The 21,709-nt window shown below is 44.6% G+C and overlaps 4 protein-coding genes across 5 annotated transcripts; 2 read left to right on the forward strand and 2 right to left on the reverse strand.

Annotated features, from left to right (window-relative positions):
• The first annotated feature begins 247 nt into the window (after window positions 1-247).
• On the forward strand, window positions 248-3,110 carry LOC117835132 (uncharacterized). The gene is made up of 2 exons (XM_034714505.2): window positions 248-680; window positions 2,940-3,110. The coding sequence occupies exons 1-2, from the start codon at window positions 364-366 to the stop codon at window positions 2,947-2,949; spliced, it is 327 nt and encodes a 108-aa protein (XP_034570396.1). The 5' UTR covers window positions 248-363; the 3' UTR covers window positions 2,950-3,110.
• Window positions 3,111-5,633: 2,523 nt separating this feature from the next.
• Window positions 5,634-7,833, reverse strand: LOC117840063 (protein argonaute 4B). The gene is made up of 7 exons (XM_072291081.1): window positions 7,724-7,833; window positions 7,530-7,595; window positions 7,308-7,371; window positions 7,091-7,202; window positions 6,917-6,990; window positions 6,138-6,209; window positions 5,634-5,645 (listed from the first exon to the last, which is right to left on the reverse strand). Exons 1-7 carry the CDS (start codon window positions 7,780-7,782, stop codon window positions 5,634-5,636), a joined length of 459 nt encoding a protein of 152 aa, XP_072147182.1. The 5' UTR covers window positions 7,783-7,833.
• A 4,078-nt stretch (window positions 7,834-11,911) lies between these two features.
• Window positions 11,912-15,080, forward strand: LOC117836623 (G-type lectin S-receptor-like serine/threonine-protein kinase At1g34300). Its single transcript, XM_034716088.2, has one exon. The coding sequence runs from the start codon at window positions 12,193-12,195 to the stop codon at window positions 14,755-14,757; it is 2,565 nt and encodes an 854-aa protein (XP_034571979.1). The 5' UTR covers window positions 11,912-12,192; the 3' UTR covers window positions 14,758-15,080.
• Window positions 15,081-16,302: 1,222 nt separating this feature from the next.
• LOC117836624 (uncharacterized) lies at window positions 16,303-21,709 on the reverse strand. Of its 2 annotated transcripts, none has more exons than XM_034716089.2 (10): window positions 21,269-21,709; window positions 21,011-21,131; window positions 20,219-20,304; window positions 19,551-19,953; window positions 19,352-19,452; window positions 19,208-19,274; window positions 18,719-18,946; window positions 17,661-18,101; window positions 17,353-17,425; window positions 16,303-17,035 (listed from the first exon to the last, which is right to left on the reverse strand). In XM_034716089.2, the coding sequence occupies exons 1-10, from the start codon at window positions 21,652-21,654 to the stop codon at window positions 16,785-16,787; spliced, it is 2,157 nt and encodes a 718-aa protein (XP_034571980.1). In that variant the 5' UTR covers window positions 21,655-21,709; the 3' UTR covers window positions 16,303-16,784. The 2 variants fall into 2 exon arrangements, with proteins under 2 accessions (XP_034571980.1, XP_034571981.1); XM_034716090.2 differs by having other exon boundaries at window positions 19,551-19,950; window positions 21,269-21,708.

Raw genomic sequence — 21,709 nt, forward strand, 5'->3', positions numbered from 1 at the left:
TGCGCCCGTCAACGATGGAGGCAGCGCACGGCGGCTAGCTGTAGCTCGGGGCATCGTGGTGCAGGTGAGGGATGGGAACCTCGACCGGGCGCTGTTGGCCTGCCGGTGCCGACACCGTGAGCGAGAGATTGCGATTTGGCGGTGAAATGAGAAGAGGAAGCAATTCGATGGGGCATTTGCAAATTTGTTTCCAGAATGGTTGTGCCCTACTGAACTATAACGGAAATTTAAAAGAGGACAGGGGTCTAACTGTTAAAGAAAAACGAACGGTACAGACGCCCAGATCCAACGCTGAACGCGAGTAGGCGGGGAGAAGTGTGCGGCGGCGGCGGCGGCGGCGGCGAGAGGATACGAAAGGAAACGATGCAGGCGCTGGCAAGGGCGTCGCGGGGGATCGCGGCGGCGGTGCGCCCGTCAGCGGTGGAGGCAGCGCACGGCGGCCAGCTGCAGCAGGCCCGGGGCATCGTGGTGCAGGTGAGGGACGGGAACCTGGACCGGGCGCTGTCGGTCATGGAGCGCAAGATTCGGTCCAGCGGCATGGAGCGCCTCATCCGGGCGCGCACCCACCACCACGTCAAGGACTCGGAGAAGCGCGTGCTCGCGCGCAAGGCGCTCATGCAGCGCGTTAAGTCCCAGGAGCTCGGCAAGAAGCTCCGCGAGATCCTCATCAAGAAGATCAGGTCAGTGTCACCCCCTCCGCCAGTATTCTCCATGCATTCATTTGTCCTTGTGCTTGCGTGTCTACCTTCTCGCTCCGACTTTTAGTCGGAGGCTGTGAGGACTGAGTGAAATTATGTGGGATTTGCAACTAAGGGGACGGATTAGGTTGTGAAATGGAGAATTTGATTAGGTGCTCGTGTGGGAACCTGAACTGGAGACGGAAGACTCTCTGTTGGGCTCCCTAAGGGAACGTGTGTGTACGTACAAGCTACGAGCGCCAGGACATGCTGTATTTACAAACCGTTTGATGATGGTAGTAACAAATTGTGCGAAATGAGATGTCGTGGTCTTGGTAATTTTTGTGCCATATGGTGCAGCAACTATTTGGTTACAGCCTTGCAGCACTAACTTGCGATTGTCCCCATTGTCTTATTTGGTAGCAAATCCTGCATTCCATCTTTATTAACCTTTGGTCACATTTCTAGCTGAGTTTGGATTGTTTCTGTTCAGTTCCTAGTCCTTGATGACTTATAATTGCTGGAATTTTGAGTGCTCTTATTAGCAAAGTTCTGATCAACCACTTTTGGATATGTAGAAAAAATGGTCTATGTAGGAGGAATGTTTAATAAATAGGTGAGTGACATATACTGTCCTAAATCAGAAATCTAAAGATTTGATGGGCCCTAAATAGCGAAGCTATGACCGTCAAGTTTATTATCCAGTAATGAAACTGATATTTGTGTAACTCTAGAAAATAAAAGGTTTAGGTTGCTTTAGCTACCTATGGATACATTCATATAAAATAGACTCATAAGTTGTAAATTACCTGATCCAGAAATTTACTCTATATATTTCATGTTAGTTAACAGAGTTATTCCAAGGGAAGTTCCTTTTCTGTCTATGTTTTGCATCTCCTGTGATGTTTTGTTGAGAATATTAAATCAACTCTACTGAGTGTTCTAGCAGTTCTTGCAGATTTTTTCTAGTGATATGTAAATGCTGTATATGTAATGAACCGTCATGGTGGTTAAACACTCTTATGTGAAATATTGAATTTCCTGATGACATGTATGTAGTATATATCTCCTTTGGTACACAGCCTGAAATACATTGCAAATTGGTTGATATAGCCATATAGGTTCATGGTGGTGCTTGAAAATTAATCTTGGAACTATTTCCCACAATTAACTGTGCTGCCTGGACTATATAAGTTGATGAATGCCATTGAGTCATTGAGACTAGCAGCTAATGGAGATTTTATACACTGTTTATACATGATTAATGACTGCTATGAGATGGTAATTATGATTCAACTTCAAGCAAAAAAGAGTTATGTATATTTGATAATGGCTGTATGAATGTTCCATTTAACAATTAACACACAGACATTGTTCTTCCTGTATTTGTTCATCAATTATTATAGAGTAAACTTCTGAAAAACAGGCTTTGCTATCATTGTTGTACAAAGCTCGTACGTTTAGCTTATACTATCTCATATCAGGTTCTATGGTCATGTTGTTTCACAAGTGCCCATACTTAATCGAATCCTAATTATTAAGCTATTTGACCTTCAATGTCTATTTGTCATCCATTTTAGCTAGTTGACAAATATTAGCAACTATGGCAGTGCAATTGCAGGGCATGCCTGTTCAGATTAGATTTTGTTAGAGTGGAGTTTGTGAACTGCATCACCACAAAATACGCATTATGTGTCACAAGTCAAGAAAAGTTTTGACAGTATTACAAATTTGCAGTTTGCACATTACAAGATTACCTTTCAAATCTGATATGAATTACTATAGATGTTTTGTTAATTGATCAGTATAAAAGGTCTGCTCTGCCAGCTACAGAGAAATCCAATAGTTTTTTCTTAAGGTAGCGTTGAAATGTAGAAGCTGAGAACTGATAACACAAACCTGTTGCTGCACAACATCCTTTTATTTGATTGTCAAAACAGTATGCATTTATTCTGTGTACAATCTTTCAAGTAGAAATAAGCAGTTGTTGGTGTGTTTATTGTTCCTGGATGTTTTTTCCTTAAAAAAGGCAACATTGAAATGTGGAGTCTAGACTGACAACACAAATCTGTTGTTGACAAACATCCTTTTTATCTGATTGTCAATAGTCAAAACAATATGCATTTGTTGCTGCATGAAAACTTTGAAGTAGACATAAGCAGTTGTTGGTGTGTTTGTTGTTCCTGAATGAATTGCTGTCTTCTCTTTCAAAAGAATGAATTGCCATCTCTTTATTCATGGAAACATTATTGCTCTGTGCAGGGGCCAGTGAGGTCATATCTAGGATCAGCACATCGGCAGTTTACCAGTAGTACTGAAGTATGGTTGCTCCATGTTGAACATGTAATCAGTGCCAATGATGTATCTGTTTGGAGTGGCTTGATAATAACACAACTGCAACCTTGAGCAAGAAAAGCTTTTGTTGATTGATAATTTTGATTCCAGAGTTTTTTCTGGTTTAGATTAGCCACTGCGATTATGGTGTGGTCTAGGTTATGTCATGTTTCGCCGGCGAGTTTGCGCATCTTGATCGAAAAATAGCTTCTTTAGTATCTGAATAGATGACATAGTTCTGCGGCATCGAAAGTAATTGTCTCTGCGCTTTTGGTTGCCTACTTCTATGTATTGTCATAACGCCTTTACGCTAATTTGATGCATTATATGATGGAAGAAATGACTTGAACAACGGAAAATTCATACCTGAGCTTTTGGCTGCCTACTTCTATGTATTGTGATAACGCCTTTGTGCTCACTTCGCTCTTAATGTGGTTACTATTTGGAAAGGGCATAGTTTGAAGAGATGAAAGTGCGCTGCACCTTGGATAGCTATTTATACAAAATAGCTCTAGTTACAAACATATGTAATATAAAATAGCTCTAGTTACAAATATACGTAAGTAAAGGTGGACACGTAAGAAGTGTTATGGTGGCTAATTTTCTTGTTGCGTATTTGTCGTGCCACGCAAGTACCGTGCATGGAAGTTGTGTGAATTATTGAACACAATCCAAAGGCGGTTAAGTGCTGCTATTAAGAAATTAACAAACACAAGGAGTACACCGATCTACTTCTAAACCTAGAAGTAACAGCACCGTTTACATTTAGAAATCACAAGAGAGTATACCTTAAGCGCCATACAATGGGTAAATCACAGATTCTGACACTGTTTGAGTAGTCTGCTACTTGCTTCAGATATGGACAGTATACAACACCTATGTCCCGATCAAGCACCAGTTTTTGCAAAACTAAACTGAAAAAAAGATATGTACAATGATGACCAGCTAGTTACCTTCAACTGAATTGAATCTCATGTAAAATTTTCCATAGTAGTAGGTCGGTACTCCTAACCCCAAGTAACAGAATTCTTGCAATGTTTATCTAGCCTGTCCTGGATCAAATTCAGCACCCTCTCATAAAAGTGAGACAACACAACAAAATTATTGTCATGTGTAGGTTGAACTGACTGGTGCCTCCTTGCGTTGCTTAAATGCAATCTGTCATCAACTAAACTACTAAAAGATGATCCCCTTGAACAACTAAAAAATGTAAAGGTACGCTGGGCATTAGTTGTCTTGCATAATAAGAAGCAGGATCCACGGTAGTAACAAAGATGCATTGGACAACTTTGGTTCCTGCAAAATAAAAGACGGATGTAGCAGAACAACTCCTTGATGAAGGACATGGAAAGGTGCATACATAATTATTACCATTTTTAACAAAATAAAAGACGGTTCTGAGTACCGACATAGCTAGCAAGTAGCAACTTATTTGATTCCTCAAACTCTAGTACCCCCCGATTCAACACAATTTACCATCTTGTAAATTTGAGGCCCTGACATTTGTATGGAACCACCAATCGTGAGTCCTGACAACCTTGTTAACGGTTTTCTCATAGGAATTGCACAGATTACAATACTGGATAGTGCAGTCATGGAAAAGCATCTTCATTGTCAAGAGAAATATGCTTGGAAATATAGTGTAATGCCACAAAAACTGCTCACCAGATAGACAGATTAGATATACAGAAGTTTTTAAATTATTTGGACATATCAAAGGCACGCTGGCCTCTCAAGTTAATATAATGTAACGTTGCCCTTTGTTGAAGAAAAAAAGTCAAATTCTACATGGACTTCATGTAAACATCAGTTAAATATAACGACCATAGGTGCAATATCTCATGCAAAAGAACCTGTGACTCAGAAGCCAATGAATCAGGAAATTTTGATTGTCTCCCTGTCAAAGGTTACTACTCTCTCGAATAATTCAACACACATAAAAGTAATTAAATTGATCTCTCATTTAGAAATCTGGATGCAAAAGGCAAAGCTGATTACATAATATTCACATTGTTTGGTGGCATTTCATCGAACAGTTTAGGACCATGGAGACAAATAGATTAACAAGCTTAGTTTGGATCATACTGTTGTGAAGATTTTGAGTAAGAAAAATGCAAATTTAAGGCTCAGAAAAGCAAACCAAGAAAAAATTGAAGGATGACCAGGTGTGTTTTGTTCTTCTTGTTGCCATCGTGCAACTTGCGAGGTTAAAGAATTTTTTTACACTACGATCGACGCTCGAGGGTGTCTATGTTTTGGCAATCCCCAACACATTGTACAATATCAAACAAATAATCCCTTAGTGTTTCTGTAGATGAACCTGCATAGTTTCTCCTCTTAGCTTGACAAGCTTCAGTTCATCCTCAAAGCTGCATGTTCATATACGGTGTGTAAGTGTGCATATTTTGATATACTAATGCATCCAAACTATAGTCACCAAAATGGACGTATTCATCAAGCAGAACATAATTGCCTAACAGAATGCACATGGTACCAAAATGGATGTATTCACCAAAATGCATGTACCTGGAGCTTATTTAGTGACATGGTACCAACAACAAACGATTAACAGAATGCACATGAGGAGAACATATGATCAGACCAAGAACATTTGCATTATCATCAAAGGGTAATCTGACCAAAAACACAAGAATTATGTTACAGCCATGCACAAATATAAATATGAATAACTTAAAAGGGATAAGTAATTTGCAGTCTAACGACAGTTAGATAACATATGAATTGGTGCTGTCCCAAATTTTCATTTGAAGCTGCTGAAGATGGGCCGAGATAATTCTGAGGCAGGAGATAATATGGTTAACACTCTTTTGAATAGCTCCAGACTTATATGCTTACTAATCATTTTCACTTAACAGCCCACAATTGAAAGTGCAGTTGTATCGATATAAAATTCTAATCCGTACAGCTGAAATAGATAGAAAATTCACTGACGGGGTAGATACCTTGGTTTTTTATCACTCTTTCTCTCTGGTTGCTTTCTTATACTTGTCTTTGTAGAACACTATCTCATGCTTCCAAACCAACCCATCCAAGTATATAATTTTTTGCACACATCAATATCCAGCTACATACATAAAACACATAATTTTTTTTGACAAAATTTACCTTGGCATAATCAGCTATCAGATCATCAATATCCAGTTTGAATGGAGCCATATCTATATTTGCACGGATGGCCTGAAAACTATATAAGAAAATAATTGCTCACTTGATTGGTGATAAAAATGACAATGAATTAGTGTCAGCTAGCAGTGCATAATGTAATGAATGTGTAGAGCACAAATTGTTTTGAATATGCAAGGCAGAAAGAATTCACCATTAGAATAACCATTTATTTTCACAATTTCCTTTGCCATATCTACACACATCAACTAAAGCACGCTTCCTTCCAGCTTCCTACACATATGCCATTCAAAAGCGAGCTCAAGATCAGAAAGAACACAAGGATTGGTTCACATAACTGGTCGACCAAGGTAACCAGGGCCGTAGACAGGAATTCTTTTTTTCATTGTTAGGGGGGACCAACAATGCTAATTTTTGTAAAAATTTCATAAAAAAAAATTAATACAAAACATTGGAACAAGGTAACCCATCAACACCCCTGGATGAATGGCTTTCTTGCTAGGTTGGCCATTACCAGTTTTCAGATGCCAACAGCACAAACAACCACATATAACTGTATCTGATTTTGCCATCTACAGGACCAACAGAATTACAAAAACTTTCCAACTGATAGCATAAAAGCCTTTTCAGTATAAATTGATATTTGAATTAGTAGTTTCATTGGGTGTGGGCATTTAAATTGGTATTTAAACTATGTAATTACATACACGAAACTACACCAAATGCTAATTAACGGAACTAAAAAGGCAGAAAATCCTTACTATCATTCCAGCATGGGAACACATGCAGAAGTCATAGTTCCTTGGATGGCAGACCTTGTTGTCCACAACGGTACCTGCAGATTAAGCCATTGATATTATTAGATAACAATTCAGTCACATAGAAATTGGCCTACAATTGCAGCAGCACATTGCTGAGAGAGAGAGAGAAATTACCAAGAGGCACATTTTCTGGAGCGCCAGGAATGAAAATTTTCGTATGATGATTCTTCTGGGCAACAATCAATGTGAACTTGGGATTCCATTTTTCATCCAAAAACTTGCATGCCTAAAAAGGCCAGAAACTACTTTAGCATGGCCAAGCAAGCAGTATAGGATACTTGGATAAAAGGAACCTTGAAATAGAATAGAACCAAGAAAGTTTATGAAGTACCTCTATTATCTGATCCAACTCAATGTTCAGCACCTCATTAAACTGACTCTCACTAACACCATCCCTATAATAAAGACACAGAACATCAGCTTGGTGCTATGATAAAACAGAGGAAACTGGAGACAAGCAACCAATTTGCACAACCAGACTACATTGTTATTCCCAAAAGAAAAAGGTCCGCTACCCAAATTTGCAACCAGTTAATTTAAAATGATAACTGACCTGAATATGATGATTTGATCTGGCTTTCTCTTCCCAGAACTGGTGTAGAAGTCAATCAGACACTCCCTGAAAAAACAACATCAAATTCCAACAAGTGACCGGAGAAACCATGTCATTAGAACATACAGCATATTTACCAAAGTATACCACAACATTGCTCAAACCTAACAAGGTAATGAAAGTAAATCTCTTACCGAATCAGGCCATCATCATCAGTTCCCCTTGGCTTAAACAAGGAGTCAATCATTTCCATTTTAGGTGATTGTGAGCGCACCAAAGCTCTATATTTTGATATAAGAGACCATTCACGTATGCAAGGTCCTCGACAAAAATATCTAAAACAACGACTAATCTCCATAAACAGTAACAGAACATTTCATGCTTGTCAGCAATAAAGTCTGACATGGAAAAATAATCTTCATTTTTTAAAGCTCTCCTTATTACAGTTCACAAGTCATGCTATTTAATCCATGTCCAAGTGTCCAAACTATATGGCATGTCTAATGCTCTCCTTATTACAATTTACAAGCCATGTTATTTAACCCCATGTCCAAGTGTAAAAAAAAGACTATTCTATTGGTAGGTTGGATTGCTCATAATAAGTGGCAGCTCCAAAGTAAAATGCATAGCATACTCAAATAAAATATGCAATGTCCAAAACCTATTCGCATTCTACTTTATAAATCCAATGACCAAACAAGTATGTAATACAAAAAGGAATAAAAAGTTGTCTGATATGCACCTCCGTTTGCATCTCTGACCAGCCGCCCTCCAGATCCATTGGCTGACCATTCACTGGGTGGCCAGGTAACCTTAATGGGCTACCATGCTCAATTCTCTCAGGTTCAACAAAATTATGGTTAGGCGCCATAGTAGATGCCCGCAAAATCTCTGCATTAAATAGAGCGTTAACTCAATTAGACAATGATACATATAACTTGGAAATAATAATGACATTAATACTTTGTATGCCACTCTAAACTGGGGCAAAAGCAACGTATGTGGCATTTCCAAATTTTGTACAATGACATGAACTAACGCACTGTGCCAATGAGATAGTAAACACTCAACTTTGCTAAAAATAGACATAAGCAGCACAATGACCATTCTTAAGATACGCATAAGCTGGACAATGACCATTGTTAAGATAAAAATTTATGTTTGACACAACAGCAGCCATTTTCTAGAGTGTGAAGTCAACTATGTGAACAAAAAGATATTGTTTAGGGCCAGAACTCAACGGAATATTACCCTGTTATAACCATAAATAAAGTAACAGGCAATAGTATATTGGGATATTTGAAAAAAATGAATCAACAACAAAATCCAGTCAAAACAATCCTCTAATTAACTCCTCTGAACAACAATGGTATGATATGATTACAGAAAATCCAAGAAGACAAAGTGCTGAGGCAATCATGAAAGTTCACAGGGATGCATGATTAACAGCCCTAACCTAAAAGACTTGAAGAAAACTAAACATAGCAACTTGTGATAATGAATGTTTCACACCATTAACAAACAAAATTGTTAAAGTAACAAAAAAAATATAAACCAGTAACACTAATAATGCCTGGAGGCAAAGGAAACAAACCTTGGTTCAAGAGCCAGGTACAGAAAGGAAGAACTTGCACGAATGGGGCCAATTTCTGCCTCTCTGCAAGCAACTCAGCCAGGTATCTGCCAAACAAGCTCCAGCGCCGGCCTACGGCGTCGTCACCTGTTCCATTCGCATGCATCCACAGGAGATGCGAGAGAGATGCTAAAGATCGGATCGGAGGAGGCATGCATCGTCTACCGCCGATCGATGGATGGTGATTTGGACATCATGTAGATGCAGGATAAGAAATGAAGAATAGATTAGATTGAGAGTGATCGTCGTACCAACAATCACGAGAACAGCTACGACGAGGAGACGGCATGACAGCTTGTTCAATTCCCAGCTGCTGCTGCGGCCATCTTACCTTTCCACTTCAGGTATGTGCCTGCCAGGCCTACTATGTTCCTGCAGTCCTGCAGGCCCTGTATCATTGGTAGCTAGCAGCATTGTTGCAGGAAGAAGAGATGAGATGAGGAGCCGAGGAGGAGGAGGGAGGAGAAAAGTAGGAGAGGACCCGGCGCTGGGCATATTACGTGCAGCAGCATGGCATCCGCAGGCGTTTCCGGGCCAGGGCATAGTATATGTATCATGTATGGTTCCAGCAGCTTCCCCGAAATTACCGAATCGCCCACCATCGCTGCATGCAGAACAGTCACTGCACCCAGCATATATATTATATTGTTTAATCAGCAGTCGGGTAGTTTTACAGTAGTATATACTTGGGCACCATTGGGAGACGAATCAAATGCATGCCAAAGATCTTGCATGCGTACCAGACTGCAATAACGTCAGCTTGTTCGCTTTCGCTTAAGCTAGTGACTGCAGCATACAGCCGCTAGCTCAAGCGAACTGCAGCAAGCTCAAGCGAACAGGCTGACTTGCTGCAGCCGCTAGCTCAAGCGAACAGGCTGACTTGCTGCAGCCGCTAGCTCAAGTGAACAAGTTGACGTTATTGCAGTTCTATTCTGCAATGCAAGCAGCTCAAGGGAACAGGACTTTCCTATTCAATGTTCATAGAACTCCCGTGACGCCTACGGGCGGGAAGTAAAGTTTCTCTCGCTGTTCACCTGTTGTTACTCCAAACACAACCAAAAAAAAAATCGAAGAATGGGTCCGTTTGCTGCACCTGGGGCCCAGTTTTTATTTGGACGCCGTAAGTGGGCCATTTTAGGAGGAAAGACACAGCCCGCCGCTTCTTGAACGGCCGGCATTGGGCGGCCCAGTCTGAGATTAGTTCAGCAAATGCTCTCCGTTTCCAACTACAAACGCGCTCCCTTCCGTTTCTTGATCTTGACCGTACGTTTAATCAACCCCTGGCGCGTGTTCTTTTCCCATACTGCAGCTCATAATCTGCTGTCAATTGGTGTCTGAGTTGATGATTCGCCGTTGTGTTGGGATAGTGATGTACTGGGTGGTGTTGCTGGAGCTGTTAATGGTCAACATGCCCACAAATTTTGAGCAACAGAGTCCTCATAGTATTTCTTTGACGAAGAAATACCAAAAGTCGAATTCGTTGACGCCTCTAACGTCTCGGGGCGCGGACAGTCGCGTGTCCAGTTGTCCCTTCTTGCTTCTAGTAACCATGTACTCCCTCAGTCCCGATTTAATTATCGCTCGGGAACTGGAATTGTGAGGGAACACGATTCCCAAGCGACAGTTAATAGGGACAGTTAATAGGGGACGGAGGAAGTACATGAGAAATATTAGAGAAGGACAAAACGTTTCAGCAACAATACCATTGAAAACGACAGGGGAAAAAAAAGAGTACAATCACGCATACATGTGTGCTGTTCTGACCACTTTGCATATACAAGTATTTTTAAAATGCCGGAAGTTTTTCTTTGTGTAACATTTGCTGAATCAAGTCGATTTGAATGGATAGCATTAGCAAAATACATGCATTCAAAACTATATTGCGCAAAAGAAATTTAAAAAAAGAAAAGAAGATGGATAGAATTGATACAGTTCTCCAACAACCATCCTAATACTTGGTGACACATCGATCTGTCATTATGCTCCTATTTAATCCGTTTCAGGGGTATCATGTGAACCACCCGCTCTTAACATTTTGTTATACAGAGATAGTCAACCAAGGAAGAGAAAACAACAAAATACAAAGGAAATACTAGCTCTATTCTGGAAGGAAAAAAAAAACAGAAGGAAGGAACAGACAAAAGGGTGGTGGGTCTAAGCCGCCCATGTTGACCTTGACCCGCCCACCCACCACAAAAGCCAGTCCAGACCTGCACCTGGTCAAGACTCATCATGGCCGTCGGTAGTGCCATGGATGGCCGTGATTGCGCCATCCGAGAGACACTACACCACTAAAAATTCTCGCACGTCTACGTACCGTACTGCTACCGTAATGCTGTATACACAGATAGACCTGGCCAGCTTACAAGAGCATGCTCGAGATTTGATGCCCCTAATCAGAGATGAATTGGAAAAGTTAGTGACGTCCCTGTTGTTATTTCTTCTTTTTGCAGGACTTGTCTCTCGTCTCTTTTTGGTCGAAATACAGCTAGAACAGTCAACCCTAAACAATGGATCACTTTGTTTGCGCCACCATTTTGAACTGTTGAATTTATCCCGGTATAAAGGCATGTCCTAATGGTCTGCCAAAGCTGCGGACTAGTACAAGAATTGGGAGATTTGATTTGATCCGACATTTTGACCAAGCAATAATTTCTATTCTTTGCTGTTTCTACGGTAGTTTCGTCAAGGAGGAGCCAGTCAATGTGCGTCACTGTCACTATCGCTCTAAACGCTTGCACATCTCCAATCCTCCATGGCTCTACTACTAGTAGTCTTCGTCTCTCTCCTGGTATCGCTCCCGCCTCCCCAGTTCCAATTCCCCCCTTCCTAATCTCCTCTTCCCAGTCGTGCCAGGACCAGATTCACAGCCTGGATTGCTAAAATATCTAACCGATTGCAGAGGAGAAGAGAAGACGCCATGGCCCGCGGGAGAGGGAGGTGGGGTTTGCTGCCTTGATTAGCTTCTTCTCTGCCTCTCTGTCCGCAATCGCCATCCGAGAAAGCCAGCCGCCCCGAATCGCCGGAAAGATGCGGCCTTTGGGGGGAAAGCGCGGGGATCTTGCTATCCTCTGCTGCCTCGTGCTCCTCCTCCCGCTGCTTTCCCATGGCGCGGACATGCCGCTGGGGTCGACCCTCTCGCCGGGCAACTCGGCGCCGTGGACGTCGCCCAACAACACCTTCTCGCTCTCCTTCACGGCGTCCCCGACCTCCCCGTCCCTCTTCGTCGCCGCCATCAGCTACGCCGGCGGGGTCCCCGTCTGGTCCGCGGGAGCCGGCGCGGCCGTTGACTCGGGTGGCTCGCTCCGCCTCTCCTCCAACGGCGACCTCCAGCTCGTCAATGGATCTGGGGCCGTGCTATGGTCGTCCAACACCGGCGGCCGGGGCGTCGCCGCCGCGGCCGTCCAGGAGAGCGGCAACCTGGTGCTCAAGAACTCGACGGCCACCCTGTGGCAGTCGTTCGACCATCCCACGGACACGGTGGTCATGTCGCAGAACTTCACCTCCGGGATGAACCTCACCTCCGGCCCCTACGTCTTCTCCGTCGACAAGAGCTCCGGCAACCTCACGCTCAAGTGGACCAGCGGCGCCAACACCGTCACCTACTTCAACAAGGGCTACAATACGACCTTCACGGGGAACAAGACGCTGAGCTCGCCGACGCTGACGATGCAGACCAACGGAATCGTGTCGCTGACCGACGGCCAGCTGACGGCACCCGTCGTGGTGGCGTACAGCAGCAACTACGGCGAGAGCGGCGACATGATGCGGTTCGTGCGCCTCGACGCCGACGGCAACTTCCGCGCCTACAGCGCGGCGCGGGGCAGCAACGCGGCGGCGGAGCAGTGGTCGGCGGTGGCGGACCAGTGCCAGGTGTTCGGCTACTGCGGCAACATGGGCGTGTGCAGCTACAACGGCACGTCGCCGGTTTGCGGGTGCCCGTCGCTCAACTTCCAGTTCAGCAACCCCTCCAACCCCCGCGACGGCTGCAAGCGCAAGGTGGACCTCCAGAACTGCCCCGGCAACTCCACCATGCTCCAGCTCGACAACACCCAGTTCCTCACCTACCCGCCGGAGATCACCACCGAGCAATTCTTCGTGGGGATCACCGCCTGCCGGCTCAACTGCCTCTCCGGCGGCTCCTGCGTGGCGTCCACGGCGCTCTCCGACGGGTCGGGCCTCTGCTTCCTCAAGGTCTCCAACTTCGTGAGCGCCTACCAGTCGGCCGCGCTGCCGAGCACGTCCTTCGTCAAGGTCTGCTTCCCCGGCCTGCCCAACCCGGCCCCCGACGCCGCGACATCTTCCTCCCGCGGCGGCTCCGGCGTCCGCGCCTGGGTCGTCGCCGTCGTGGTCCTCGGCGCCGTGTCCGCGCTGGTGCTCTGCGAGTGGGCGCTCTGGTGGTGGTTCTGCCGGCACAGCCCCAAGTACGGGCCGGCGTCGGCGCAGTACGCGCTGCTGGAGTACGCGTCGGGCGCGCCGGTGCAGTTCTCCTACCGCGAGCTCCAGCGGTCGACCAAGGGGTTCAAGGAGAAGCTCGGCGCCGGCGGGTTCGGCGCCGTGTACCGCGGCGTGCTGGCGAACCGGACGGTGGTGGCGGTGAAGCAGCTGGAGGGGATCGAGCAGGGGGAGAAGCAGTTCCGGATGGAGGTGGCCACCATCAGCAGCACGCACCACCTCAACCTCGTCCGCCTCATCGGCTTCTGCTCCGAGGGCCGCCACCGCCTGCTCGTCTACGAGTTCATGAAGAACGGCTCGCTGGACGCCTTCCTCTTCGGCGCCGCGCCGGGGGGGAAGATGCCGTGGCCGACGCGCTTCGCCGCCGCCGTCGGCACCGCGCGGGGCATCACCTACCTCCACGAGGAGTGCCGCGACTGCATCGTCCACTGCGACATCAAGCCCGAGAACATCCTCCTCGACGAGCACTTCAACGCCAAGGTCTCCGACTTCGGGCTCGCCAAGCTCGTCAACCCCAAGGACCACCGCCACCGCACGCTCACCAGCGTAAGGGGGACCAGGGGGTACCTGGCGCCAGAGTGGCTCGCCAACCTGCCCATCACGGCCAAGTCCGACGTTTACAGCTACGGGATGGTCCTGCTGGAGATCGTCAGCGGCCACCGCAACTTCGACGTCTCCGAGGAGACCGGCCGGAAGAAGTTCTCCGTGTGGGCGTACGAGGAGTACGAGAAGGGAAAGATCTTCGACATCATCGACAAGAAGCTCCCCGGGGAAGACATCGACATGGCCCAGGTGGAGCGCGCGCTCCAGGTGAGCTTCTGGTGCATCCAGGAGCAGCCGGCGCAGCGGCCGTCCATGGGGAAGGTGGTGCAGATGCTGGAAGGGATCATGGACCTCGAGAGGCCGCCGCCGCCCAAGTCGTCGGACAGTTTCCTGAGCACCACCACGGGCAGTACCGGCATCGGCAGTGGCGTCAGCACGAGCATAGTCTCGAGTACGGTTGCCTCGTCGGCCCCGATCGCGCCGACGACGTCGCCGAACCTGGAGCAGGAGATGGCGTTGGCGCGCTCGACGTCGGCCACGAACCGTGAGAGGGTGTCGCGGCAGCTGCTATCGCCGCAGCCGTACATGACGATGTAATAAGGTGCATCTTCCATGGCAGATCATCTGAACCCGTAGCGTCGTAAACAAAGTGGGGTGCTGAAGCATGCGGAAATTAATGCTTCTATGCTCCATTGGAAGGAAGAGGAAATGTACAGATTATAGAGCGGTTAGGGAATTGATGTGCTGAATTTGCTGTTACGTCTGGTGATCTTGTTCTGGTCGTGACAACAAAACAGAGTGTTGTTCACTTCTAGTGAGTTTGCATACTGCATCTGCATATGTAACTGTAAGTAGCAGGATTTTGATATGGGCATTGTATTTTGTACAAATAATTGAGATGTAGGCGATGTATTGTCCTAGCATTGGCGGCAATTTTCTCTTTTTTTTAGAAACAGATGCAGGATCAATCATGCCTGGACTTCTGAATTTTATCCCAACTACTCCCTCCCTCCTCCGTCCCTTTTTATCTGTTGCTTGGGAAACGTGGTGAGGGACAGAGGGAGTAGTTCCGTTGATCTAGGAAGTAGGAAGGTTCCAAGCAGCTCACACAGCCGAAGAGACTGCATCTTATCAAATATCATAGTGCTCATCTGCTAGACTGTCACTACATCATACTGTTGCAGGTCAAGGTCTTCGGTTTTTCTCAGGCACACTGCTGGAATTCTTGGTGGAGCATGAACGGGAATCTTGCAACAAACATCTCCATCAGTTTTTTATGCGGTTCAATGCTTGGGCCCCATGATCACATTCCCGCATCAAGTTGCATTCAAATCTTGGAAGGGAGAGGGCAGCCATCTTGTCCTTGCGCCATCCCTGCAAGCACAGGCAGCACCGAGTTGCAACACATCACGCATGTGATTAAGCCTCGTGTCAGGCCGTGTTTAATTACCACCAGATTTGTCAGTCTCCTTGTCGCTTTCAGCAGCAGTGGATGAAGGGGAAGTCGTTGAGGACTTGTGGTTACATCCACAGCAGCACCGCACTGAACGTTTCCTCGCGCACGTGCTCTGAGAAGTGCTGTCGTACGCAACAAAAGAAAAAAAACAGGGATCTCCACTGCAGGATCATCCTGAACAACTCAGCTAGACTATTAGAGCCGGCGCCACTCTGTTTGGTAATTCTGAATTCCCATCGGGCTATCCGGCGATCAAAACGTTGTTTACGAATCGTGATGGTCATTGCATTGTTAAGATTACTTATATTTTAATATCTAGAGGGAAGACAGAAACGGTTCCACAGGGTAGTGGTTAGCACTCCAGACTTTGAATCAGGCGACTTGGTTTCAATTCGAAGATGAGACCTTTTTTTTCACTTCCATTTAGCTATTCCACGCCACATATCAACAGCTATTTCCATATGCTGTCTGCAGCAGTCTCTTAAGAAAATTAAATTCTTTAAAGTTCAGTTTCTAGTAATCTGATTTCTCAAGCAAAACCCGCTAATAGCCAACAACATATTACCTGTCGAAGCAAACCATCATGCCCCTTCGTTGACGAACGTCCTCGCCGGCTCATTACCTTTCTTGCCATGAAGCAGGGAACACCGAAGGTAACTGTGCCTGACAGACTAATGTAACCGTGCTGATTGAAACTACTGGACAGTAACCTTCTCTTTCTGTGTCAAAAAAGAAGGGTCGAGTCAACTCACATCAACAAGTAAGCGGTCAACTGACATCATCAGTAACCTGTGAACGCGAGTTAACCCCAACGATTGACCACCTGACTCTAAACACCTTTGAACAGGTACATGCAATCAACACCCCCATTTGCGTTTAGTGGTTTGTCTTTGGTCAAATCCACGGATCAATTTGACTGCAACAAAGCTGGGAGTAGTAGTCGACACTTCTAGATAAGTAACACTTGAGGACCAAGAGTCATGACAGTTGACAAATGAAAACCTGTTGCCTGTAACCTTTCAGCATGGGTTGGCCTGTGCATTGCAATTTTTCTGTACACAATTTACAGCTTCTTTGAAAGAATGCTTCCAGATCACCTCCAACGATGGAAAAGAATGCTTCCAGATCACCTCCAATTTACAGCATTTCTTTTTCGAAGCTTATTAATCTAATATTCCACCCAGTTAACATCCAAATCCTTCAGCTTCAGGAGCCATTTATGTGCGTCCAGGGACGTGTTGGCTTTATCAGGTTTCATTCCATGCTGCTTTGTAATGCCACTGCCAGCTGGTGATTCAGACTGCCTCTCATCATCAGAGTCAGCTTGCCTTCTAGGCCGCCTTAGTTCAAGAGAAAGAAGGCGTGAAACCTCCTGCACGCCACCCCATTTTTCCAATGCCCGAGCAATGTCGTAACGACCTACCAACAAGAACAAAGCAAGAAAATCATTTCAAAAGCCAGATAAGGAAACTCTACCACACCAATTCTAACTTGGACATCTAGCCTGATAACAGGAAACAATCCTCCATTTTCAAGTAATGATGGCATACAGCAAAAGGCATTTGTGCTAAAATGGATAACCTTATAATAATAAGCAGCACTAGCATGCTAAATTGCGTTGAAAATGATGCAGTGACAGGGCTACAGATATCCAACTTTATTAGTCAGTCCTGAACTAACAGTCCTGAATTGCGTTGAAAATTGATTCGGAGTGCCAGATATAAGTAATTAAGTACCTGCTCTCTCAAAAGATTTTCTACTTGGCATATAAGAAGGATCCATCCCCCAGCTCTTCTGGAACCGACTGATCTGTAGATAGTGATCATATGATAATGTCAATGGAACATATCACGGTTGCAAAATTCAATGGAACAAATGCTAACTGTCGTTCACACTAGCAATCTAAGCGGGGCATGTTTTAACTCTTTCTGTTTGCAGCACATGGTACAAAACAATTCAAAGCTTAATATTGTTATGCCTGTAGTCTTGTACTATGATGGACATCTAGCAAGCAGAGGAGGGAGCTAAAGATATTTAGTATCACCTCTTCTTGCAAGTTCTCCAGATTATCCCAATAACCTCTTGGTTTTCGATTTTTGTAAGAAAGGGAAAGGTTCATTGTGCTGGCAATCTTCCTGAATCCACCCATTCGTGTTATTGCCTTCTCGATATCCACCCTTCCATGAGACCGAAGATGCTTTCTCTTAGGCATGAAACCATCCTGACCGTACTTAGCAATGAAATTCTCAAGCTCAGATTTGAGGACCTCAATGTCCTTTTGCAAGCCAGGGACTTTTGGTCTCTGTTTCATGGAACTGAAGGAGCAAGATGCAGATTCTTTCTCTGACTGCCTGTCTTCTGCATGATCAATATCTGGGTGTGTTGGTGCAGCAGAATGAGTTGTGGAGTTGCTGCCTTCAGCTCCAGCCTTTTCAATATAATCACGGATTGCACACAAGTTTGACGGAAGGTCCTCATATATGATCTGGAATAGAATGAAGAAAGCAGACAATTTGCTCCATTATCACTAAAGATATTAAACTTCCAAAAAATCGCAACAGCCTATTCAGAAATCATGATCACAACTTTTCGGTGTCCTAGCTATCCTGAAATGTTGTCACTTGGACTTTATTGTCATAACAGCTAGACATCCTAAAAAATATTTAGTAGTATATCGAACATAATGTTTGCATGGTGAAAATACCGCTGACTTATAATAGGAATGGTCTCAAGAGACTCTTAAGCTGTTAGCTTGGATACTTGAGTATGTGATGCCTAAGCTACAAAGAAACTGGAAAAGCAATCCCTGCTAGCTTCTATATGAAACTGTTTTTTGAAATGATCAGATATGTAATTTTAAATAGCGGCAATAAACTTAGAAGGCATGAAGTATTTAAACAAGCACTACATAAAGCACTAGTATAGTTATCATCAGTAATAACCAAAACTGAAGATAGGGTGCACATTAAGACCTACTTTAGTTATCATTTAAGATATCCTACTTTGGTCATCATTTTTTTAGGAAGCTTTTAGTTATCATTTAAGATCTTCTTTATAACTAGTGACAAGCTACATGAATACAAGTTTGCTATACAGTTATACCTCTTCAAGAATAGACTCAGAGAGAAATGTGTCCTTATGCATTTTAGTCTCAACCATGTACTTCAACAAGGTGTGCTGATCACCAAGTTGTTCAAAGCGCCATTTCCCTTTGAATGAGTAGAAATCACCCTCAACTTGTTCAAAGCTGATCTCTTCCTCAAGTTTTTCGCGAAGATCCATAACAACACGGGCATGAAGGACCATATAAAGTAGGCCTTTGCAACCCTCCTAGAAAAAGGATTTCAAAAGTTAAAAATGGTTCCAAAAAAATCACAGACTATGGGACTGGATTTACATAATTTTCATTCAGCTAAGCACAGTGAAAACAATTGAGCAAACCTAAGCCAGAAACAATTAAAAAGACTGTATCACAGGAGAACTTTATTTGCTGTAGTAAAACAATCGACAACCTAAGCCAGGTATGTTTTATATGGTCTAGTAAAAATAGTTAACCAAAAAGTGTGCAAGAGAGATAACCGCGTATCCTACCTGCATTATGCGGACCTTGTTATTATCACGAAGGACAATCCTACTGATAGCCAGGTTTGGCACAAATCTATCAAATAGCTTTTGTTAGACATACTTGTAATAAAGACTGAACTCCAAAGATTCTAGAAAGATAGAACTACTTACTCAGGTAAATTCTCATATGCCGTGAGAACATTCCATACCTCTCGAACTGGTGCTTTCACAGTGATACTAGCAAAAACACACCTGTGAGCCCCCTCATGTTCCTTCATGAAGACCGTATCACAGGAGAAGACAAACATTTAGTGCCGTTTCCTTGATGGTTAATAATCCATTTAGTAATAATACAAGTCTAGTAAATTACCAAGAGGCCATCAAATCTTCGAAGATGGATCTCATCCACCACACAAGGCCTATCAATTCTGCATGCGTTTCCATATACACCCCATTTGCCAATCAACTCAGAAGAAGGTGACGGAAGCACACTACCAACACCAGAAGTGGGAGGTGCTTCTTTGAACTTACTAGAAGTAGTATCAATTGTTGAACTATGGAACTTAAGCTGAGAAGAAGTGGACGATGGCTTCGAATCCACAGCAGAAAAACCACATCTTTGATTTTCTAAATAAATCTTTTCAGCTCTACAAGCCAAGGCCCGAAGATTTACAGGAAGATCCGACCTTATAATCCTCTCAAGAAATATTGCCGGGAAGTTAAATCTTGGTATCACATTAACTTCATACAGCAAAATTGCACTAGAGGACCTGCTAGAAGACAAAAACAATATAGGCCATATTATACTCAATATCTTTTTCTGCTCACTAGAAGTTGGAGACCTCTTAAGCATCTATGAAACAAATGGAAATTGTTTTCACTCTCAGGCATCAGTTGGACACCAAGATAAGAGAATGGTGCAATTAAGCTAGATATTCATCAAAGGGAAAAAATCACAAACAGCAATTCACTTATATCTTTATTAATTGGCCTCCTGTTCCAGTTATCCTCAGAAAAAAATGGTCTTAAGATGCATACCTTGGACCAGATCTGATGGACCATTTTCCTTCAAACTTCTTGAAGTCACCATCTACCATTGAGAAATGGAGTTCTCGTCCATTAATCTGAAAGCAGAATTGTTAACAAACGCTAACCAAGTAAGGCAATGTAGATTGATAAAGTACAAAAGAAGGGACATCCTTCATCATTTTCGGATTTGTTAACTATAACCCATACAAGTATACAACTAAGAAAACATCAGAGAATAATGCAGTAGCACATCTCTACAAGAAGAAAATATCAGATTCCCCTCCAGTTAGTTTATTTCTTGTAAATAACTTCCCATGTTTTATTTAAGTGTAAAGTGCATAGCCAGTCCTTAAACTTGTCCGGCTATGTCACTTAGGTCCCCGTACTCTCAAAATGCATATCTGGCTCCCTAAACTTAGGCTGGGCTTGGGTGTCATTTGTCCCTGTACTATCAGAATGTAGATCTAGCACCCTAAACTTGGCTTCGGGTGTCATCCAGGTCCATATACTCTATAAAAGCATTGCCATGTCAATTAAATTGATAAAAACTTATTTTACATAGATATAATTTAAATTAGTCAAATAAAGTGAATTTCAGCTCAACGTGTGTGGAGAATATTGATGTCCTGAATCCAGAAAGATTGATGATCAATATTTTAACTTGCTAACTTGCGAATGACAGGTGTGCTCTATCTTTACTCTTTATTTAATATATCATGCTGGGAGGCTTTTGCCTCACAGTTTTCGGTCAAAAAGAAGAAGAAAAGACATGTTGGCTCATGGCCAGATCAAAGCACGTACGGAATCAGGGACTTCCTGGAGATCCAACACGACGCGGGCCTCGATGTGCCAGTACAACGCCTGCTGCAGTCCCCTCTGCTCCAGCCATATCCGCCCTTCGTGCGGGCACGGAATCCTCCCGCTGCAATCACGAACAAAATTCCCCAATCAGACACCTTCAAACGAGCCATCATCATTGTGCAATCAGAGTCACAGTCCACAGGTGACAAACTGAGATGAGATCACCAGAGGCATGAGAAGGGGAAAAAAAAAGCGGACCTCTGGACGAGGTTGGGGATGAAGTCGGCTAGGCGCTCGTAGTCGGTGATGACCTGCCACAGGGTGTCGACGTCGGCGGCCACGGCCACGGACCCGAGCACCCGCCGCTCCCGCCACGACACCACGTCCACGTCGCACTTCACGCCGTGCGCCGCACGGGCCGCGGCCTCCTGCGAGCTCGCGTGGCCGCCGCCGTGGTAGTGGTCGGCGCCCCAGTGGTCCCCGGTGGCGGCGGCAGCCGCGGCGGCGACGGAGCGGCCGGAAGGGCAAGGGCCCCGCGAGAGCGCCGCCACCGCCGAACGGAGAGGCGCGCGAGGGTTAGGATTTGCGCTGGGATTGAGGATTCCCGGGAGGAAGGAGGCGGCGGGCGATGAGAGAGCTCTCATCGCTCATGCACGCGTGCAGGACACTGCACTGGCCACTGGGGGAGTTGGTGACCGA

This window comes from Setaria viridis, chromosome 9 (assembly GCF_005286985.2).
Source record: "Setaria viridis chromosome 9, Setaria_viridis_v4.0, whole genome shotgun sequence".
Taxonomy (NCBI): domain Eukaryota; kingdom Viridiplantae; phylum Streptophyta; class Magnoliopsida; order Poales; family Poaceae; genus Setaria; species Setaria viridis.